General features: G+C 49.0%; 1 protein-coding gene across 1 annotated transcript; it reads right to left on the bottom strand.

Moving 5' to 3' along the window:
* Nucleotides 1-1,118: 1,118 nt before the first annotated feature.
* TMEM80 (transmembrane protein 80) lies at nt 1,119-6,911 on the bottom strand. Its single transcript, XM_059474612.1, has 5 exons — nt 6,889-6,911; nt 4,660-4,676; nt 3,343-3,436; nt 3,149-3,241; nt 1,119-2,215 (listed from the first exon to the last, which is right to left on the bottom strand). The coding sequence occupies exons 1-5, from the start codon at nt 6,905-6,907 to the stop codon at nt 2,010-2,012; spliced, it is 429 nt and encodes a 142-aa protein (XP_059330595.1). The 5' UTR covers nt 6,908-6,911; the 3' UTR covers nt 1,119-2,009.
* Nucleotides 6,912-7,209: the final 298 nt, after the last annotated feature.

Genomic DNA, 7,209 nt, shown 5'->3' with positions numbered 1-7,209 from the left:
CAGTTGTTCTGTGGGCAGACCTTTCTGTAAGGCAGGTGCAAACACCAGGAAAAGTTTGTGCTTTTTTTTGTGCCCATCCAGGAAGAGTTTTGCTTGTGTGCTTTGATCGTTTATGGGGCAGGGACAGCTCGGTATATTGGTCACTCCTTGGAACAAGCATGTGATGGCACATTCCATCATGCCAAGCAAATCTGGGAGGACAAATAGGTGGGGGCTCCATTCAGGCAGATTAAGCCCATAAACATTTGGTTGTTCCATTTCCTGGGTGCTCCTTAGCCCCAGTTCTGCTGTGATGTTTCTGTGGGAGCAGCAAGGGCTGCCTGTGCCCTGGCTTAGCAGGACCTGTCCAAGGGGATTTGTGCCAGTGGGGACTCTGACTGTGACTGCCAGGTGGTGGAATGTGAACAGAACTTGCTGTTACCTGGCCTGGGAGTAGAAAGGTTAGGGTTAGATGGGACTTAAAACCTCATCTCCTCCTATCCCCCTGCCAAGGGAAGGGACACCTTCCACTAAATCACATTGCTGCAAGTCCCATTCAGCCTGGCCTTGGACACTTCCAGGGATCCAGGGGCAGCCACAGCTTCTTTGGGCAACCTGTGCCAGGGCCTCAGCACCCTCTGAGTCACAAATTTCTTGCTGGTATCTCATCGAAACCAATCCTCTTTTGGCTTGACACCACTCCCCCTTGTCCTGTCACTACATGCTCTTGTGAAAGGTCCCTCTCTTTCTTGTAAGCCCCCTCTAGGCACCAGAATCCTTAAGGTTGGAAAAGCCCTCTGTGATGATCAAGTCCAAGCACTGAATGACTGAGGGATGAAATTGGCCCCTTCCACAGAAGTTGTGTGTCTTTGTGCCTTTCCACCCCCACCAGAAAGCAAAGAGCAGTGTGGCTGAGGTGCCACAGGCCTGCACCCCACAATTTTCAGCCCCTGGTGATTGCAAATTAGCTCAGACCTTCCCAGGGCAGGAGAAGGGGCTACACACAGCAGCAGGATCAGGATCAGAAGAGGCTTCCACACACATCCAGGCTTGCCCAAGTCTTCCTTTGGATGACTTAGCTGGAGCCCAAGATCTGAACAAGATTGCTCTGCATTTCAAACACTCCTTAGATCTAAACCATTATTTATTTGAATGAATAAATAAATACAAAAATAGGAAATTCTGAATATAAAAGAGGCTTCTTCAAAAACCCAGGAACTCCCAAAGCTTTCCATTAACACATATTTTTGAGACAATAAAAAAACTCTGCACTCGAACCCGTCAGAAGTTAAGACAGACTTGAATATAGTAATTTTTGCAAAATAGTAGAAATAAGCACATTTAACACTGAATAGGAATAAAACTGCCAACATTCTGTTGGACTTTCAAACAGGACAGAAGGGAGAATGAATGGTGAATGGTTTTGTTCATTTTAAATCCATCCTGTCTAACCAAACATCCCTTCACGTAGTAAGAACTGGCTGCCAAACCTTGTGGCTTGGCTCTCCAGGTATGCACAAAACCCAGTTCCACTCTCCCCCACTGGGATACATCAGGTTCTGCCCTACTAAAGTCAGGGAAATTACCACTGAGGTCTGGAAACACAAATGAGAGCAGCAGAGCAGCTGTGCCCTCAAACACGGACGTGTGCGTGGCAAGGCACAAGTGAGCCCTGGCCTGATTCATTTCTGTGTCACTTGGGCTGCATGTTGCTCCTGTGCCATGAAAACTGCCACCATGCCAGCAGCACTGCCTCCTGTCCTGTGCTGGGAATGGACATTTAGTACTGACCCCTGCTGAATGCCAGAGTGTTAAGCATTTTGTGATTCACCCCTTGCCTTTGCCCATAAATAAGCCAGTGGTGGACAGCATCACAGAGCTCCTGAACGGGACATCTATGTCCCCAAAACTTCTCATTTAACCAGAGAGAAGCTTTCCAGGGTTTTTCTATCCAAAGGAATTCAGCAGTGGACATGAAGCCCCACTCTCTCAGAGAAGGAATGTGTGGCAGGGTGTGGGAAGGGCCGGGCTCAGCTGACAAAGGCAGCGATGGCCGTGACCTTGAGCCCCGACTCGAGCGCGTAGGCCGCGAGCAGCACGGCGTTGAGGAGCACATCTGCCCACAGCACGTAGCTCTGCCACAGCAGCAGGTACACACACAGCAGCACGCTGCCCACCGTGAGCCCCAGGCTCAGCCCCAGCGGCCCCTCTGCTTCCGTCAGGTTACCCTTGAAACCTGCAAGGAAACAGAAACCAAAAGTCCAATTTGTTCTGACAACAGCCTCAGGTTGTAACTCGAGAATATTCCTGCTCAAAAAAGGCCCCGGTTCTGACTTTGCTCTTACTGAATCCTAAAAAAGCTCAAAATATATTGAAATACCAGCCTGAATCAAAGCTCTGCCAGGAATCAAACAACAAGCCCAACACCAATGGACAATCCATTTCAAAACAGGAAAACTAACCAAAGTTAATCTAAATAAGTTTGTCAGTTGATAATCACAGCCAGGGAATCTCTTCTTACCACAGAGAATCAGTTCTGAAGCTGCATCATTCTGAACACTCAGCTTCAACCATCAAACTCTTCCTGAGCCCTCCAGCCCTGCACTGAATGTGGCGACCTCGGTGCACTCCGGGAGTCCAGTCCTCATTTTCAAGTCTTATTTCCTTCTAACCTATTCCTGTTCCAAATGGCTGATATTGTGAACAAGCTGTCCTTCTCTCTTCTATGCAGCTTATTTCCAAGCTCAGTTCAGTAGATTTTGGTGTTTAACTACATTAGAGTTGAAACCCACCTCTTTATTCATGGATCAGGCTCCATAAATACACAGAGAGATTTAAAGCAGTGGAATAAATCCAGCTCTAAAGCCACTCAGATTGATTCAAGGGCCCCACCCTGCATAAATGCCTTTGGAATATTAAGCAGATTTTAATAGTGATTTGGGTTTTTTAAAAATTGGACTTGAAGAAGTTTTAGCAAGCTTTGGACAAGATCAGGAGGCCCTTCCCACCCTTCTGTCTTAGTGAAAGGAAGGTGTTGGTACTTGCAGGTGTCCTCAGGAGAGAAAGGAAAGGTGCAGGGGTCTCCAAATATCTGCGCAACTGACAGCCTCCATTTCCAAATGATTCATGTTACAGATTACAATCCAGTTGCACTGATAACATGACCTACCCAAGTACAATCGAGGCACTTCCAGAATGGCCATAAGGAAAAGCACGGCAAGATCAGGAGCCAAAAAATCATCTGGATAACTGAAAACCTGACCTGGAGAATAAACCAGAGTAAATAAAGCAGGAAGACACAGCAGGACAAAACCCAGCTGTGCATCAGCACAGCCTGCTCTGGGGACATTACCTGCAACTTACTTTTGTAAATAATCATTGCAAGAGTTGCCAAGAAGTAGAAGATGTAATAAACCCCATTTACATAAAGCAGGATGTGTAAGGGAAGCGATGACAGCTGAGAACTGTTGTTAAGGATTTCTCATAGCAATGAGGTGGGGTCTCTTCCATAAAAACACCATTTCCCAGTAACCCCAAAATACACTGCACTCCCTCTTTATACTGAATGGTCCAGCTATGCCTGGCTGTGGGGAGGGTTCAGGAAGGAACTTGAGGCTGTGAACACCACGGCCTGGGATAAAAGCCTGCTGTTTCAGGCTTGGCTTTAGTTCCCTTTTTAAGGAATTTTATTTGGACTGCAGTGGGGCATCCGTTAGCCTGAGGAAGCAGGGGGGATGCATGTGTACACTGCCCCAGACTACTTCTACACTTCTCAGTCAGCCTTGAGGAAGTTGACAGAGAGTTGGCAATCTCCATCAAACTTGCGTTTGGAGAAGAGGTGGCTCTGTGCAGCAGCCAGGCCTTGCTCCTGCCCACAGCATGGAAATGCTTTGCTCCATACCTGTCTGAGCTCAGCTTTGAGATGCAAATTCCTAAGAAACAGCCTTAATTCACTCCCCTCTCTCCCCCAGCCTTCTTCAAATCCTACAAATATCTCCAAGCAGGGATTTCATCCCAGGCATCTTTTACAGGAACTGCCCATCCCGCTTCTAAACCCACCCACGCGCCGTGGATGGATTCCAGTTCCCAGAGCAGCTCATTTTATTAACACAGAACCAGGTTTTGGGGTTTTTCCAGTTGAAGGAAGGTGGAGCAAAAAATTACTAGATAGGTTCTAAGCATGGAATTCTCCAGAGCCAAGGGTGTCTCCTCCTTGGAGGTTACTTGGATCTTGGCAGGAGTAAAGGTGGGGTAACTTACTGTAAGAGAGGAGGAAGTTACTACTGAGGGCTGCTTACTACTGAGGGCTGCTTTTACTACCCCTTGTCAGCTGTGTCAGCTGCCTGTGAGCTGTGATGAAGGGGGTGTGTCCACCAGTCCATAAATGCAATTTTTAACCTCCTTTCTGAAGAAAATTGGTTAAATCATGACTGCAGGGGGGCTAAAGAGGTTTCTGCAGGAGCAGGAGTCCCTGAGGAGCAAATCCCAGCTAAACCTGCACCAAACATCTCCCACTGGAAGCGACGTGGTCCCAGTTATGCTTCCTGTGGATGACACTGACAGAAAATTCAGGAGCACAGACCCAGCAGTGTGCAGTTACTGGACAGAAGACAGGAATCCACTTGAGGCAATCTTCTCCAGGAGTCTTGCATGGAGGGAGCAGCGGTACAGAAAGGATACAATCTCTGACGTTCTTCCTTTCCATGGAGAAGGAGAAAACAAAGAGAAGAAAATATGTCTAAATCCAGAAACATTCTAACAATGGTATCTAAATTCTGAGAGGAATCTCTTTTTTCATCTCCCAGGAACATTTATTTTGTAGACTTCAGGTTCCAAAAATAACCTTTTCAAGTAGATGAAGTCTCAAATAATTTGGGGAAAATCCCTACTGGGAAAAGCCACTTTCATTGAGGAACTTTAGGCTCTTTCAAAGCCTGAAGGAGTGCACAGACATTATCCAGAACTTGTTCATCCTGTCCTGTCCTAGCAGATGACACTTCATCCCCTCTAACTATGCAGGAAGGAGGTGAACATGGGATCCATTTGCTTGTAAATTGTGAGAAAGTTTGTGGAGAACACAGGGCTCCCGGGTTCCTCTAAATACCATCCCTCCAAATGTCATCACTCCAAACCAGTTCCCTTCACAAAGTCATTCCACATCCAACCTCAGTGTGTTCACAGCCCACAGAAATCAAAGCAAGTATTCCCAACCAACACATTTCACTTTTATCCTTATTATTTTCTGCAAAAATCACGTAAAATTCCCATGCAACAGGATGGCACCAACCTACTAAAGCACCTCTTGAGTTCCTCATTAATATTCTCAGCCTCTCAGACACATGAGAAATTGCACAGTTGGGATTTCTGTTCCAGGGAGAGTAAAACCTGTGAAAGGCCATTTCATCTGTCTCCTCAGGGATAGCTCATCATTGTCACACCGCCATCCTCATCCCTGTGTTCCTGAGCTCAACATCCTCTTCACCTCAGAATTTTATGCATTTAGACCCAAATTAATTCTCCCTAACTCCAGGCAGCTAATTAAGGTGTCCAGTTTGGGAACACAGTGAGAACAGGCACATTATTTTAGGTGATTCATGTGTCCATGATCTGAAATGTCTCCTGGACCTGATCCTCTCCTCTCAGCTCTCTGTACAGGGACCGGGGGCTCCAGCACTCATCCTGTCCCTTGGGAGTGACAGGACAAGGGGGAATTGCTTTGATACTGGGAAGAAATCCTTCCCAGGAGGGTGCTGAGGCCCTGGCACAGGGTGCCCAGGGAAGCTGTGGCTGCCCCATCCCTGGCAGTGTCCAGGGCCGGGCTGGATGGGGCTTGGAGCAGCCTGGGATAGTGAAAGGTAGATGAGTTTCAAGGTCTCTTCCAACCTAAACCATTCCAGGATTCCATGATTCCATGTTCATTCAATATTCAAAACTGCAGCTACACCACTGATGCTGAATTGTATGATAGTCAAAGCCATGGAATTCCCACAGGGAACTCCGAGTGAATTCCCTCAGGGCAGTTCCCCATCTTTATAAGTGAACTCTTCTTTCCTAAATCCTTTCCCGGAGAGGGCAGTGAGCCTCCTGCAGCTGCTCCAGGCGGGGATGGCAGCCGCAGTTGCTGAGGATGTGCTGCCTCCCTCCGAGCGAGCGGGACATTTCACAGGGATAAACCCCGAACCCCCGAGCACACAGAGCCAAGAGGGATCATTAAACAGCCTGAATGTATCATTTCAGTGCTTTACCCACCAAAATCTTGGTTATCTACCCAGCCTGGTGCTGATTTTAGAGTGAGTGACACTGAGAATGGGGATTTGAGGTGGAACGTGGCCCATTTTCAAACAGAAAGGTTTCATTTTTAACATAAAACTTTATTAAAGGCAGAGATGTGGTTAGCATCGCCCAGAGTACCTCATTGCACAGTCTTGGGATTAGGATTTTTTTTATGAATTCAGCACAAATTTTCTCAGCCACCTTTATCTACTCCAACCAAAAATTTACATTTTTGGGAGTAAACTCTGACCTCGGCGAAAGAGTTGGAAACTAATGATTTTGACCACATTAAGGATGAAATTTTTCCCCTCTGAATCCCAGCAGTTCCTAAACTGAAGCAAAGATCTGGATTATCACGAGGCGTCTCTCGGCCTCAGGAAAGCATCTTTCCCGGGGTCAAAGTGCTCCTCAGCCCGCACATGCGCTAAGCCCCGGCTCGCGGCGCCACCGGGATCTCCCCAGCGTGCCGGGATTGTCGCGATATGCCAACGGGGCTGGGCTCGACCTCGGCCCCGCCTCGCTCTAGTCGTGTCCCCCCGCGAGAGATCACCTCTAGCTCGGTGGGAGACAGCCCCCCGCGGTGCCCCGGAAAGGGCTGTCGTGTCGCTGTCGTGTTGCTATCGCGACACAGCTCACCTCGGCTCGGCACCGCCATCTTGACGCCCCCACCCCGCCCGCCGGTCCTCCGCCGTCCCGGCAGCCCCCGCGCGGCCACTCGCTCCGCCCACCCGCCTTCGGGCGCGATCGGAGCGTTCGGCCCGGTTCGGTCGCTTTCGGGCGGATTCGGGCGCTGCCCGTTCGGGCGTCTCCGTTCGCGCCGGCGAGCGGAGCTCGGGCGCGATCGGAGAGGACTCGGCACATATCGGCGCTTCTCGCTACCGCCTTCGGCTGAGATCGGACACCGCTCGAGCGCGCTCGGGACTCTTCGCCTCGCCGGGCCGCACCGCTCGGGGACTC

Source organism: Ammospiza nelsoni, chromosome 6 (genome assembly GCF_027579445.1).
Source record: "Ammospiza nelsoni isolate bAmmNel1 chromosome 6, bAmmNel1.pri, whole genome shotgun sequence".
NCBI classification, from domain to species: Eukaryota; Metazoa; Chordata; class Aves; order Passeriformes; family Passerellidae; genus Ammospiza; species Ammospiza nelsoni.
This window is presented reverse-complemented; position numbering and strand designations above follow the sequence as displayed.

What these genes read in the sequence shown, in the direction of transcription:
- TMEM80 (XM_059474612.1), bottom strand. An exon ending in TGCAATGATTATTTACAAAA is followed by an intron (nt 3,242 to 3,342) that starts GTAAGTTGCAGG and finishes TTTATTCTCCAG; the next exon opens with GTCAGGTTTTCAGTTATCCA. An exon ending in AGTGCCTCGATTGTACTTGG is followed by an intron (nt 2,216 to 3,148) that starts GTAGGTCATGTT and finishes GTTTCCTTGCAG; the next exon opens with GTTTCAAGGGTAACCTGACG.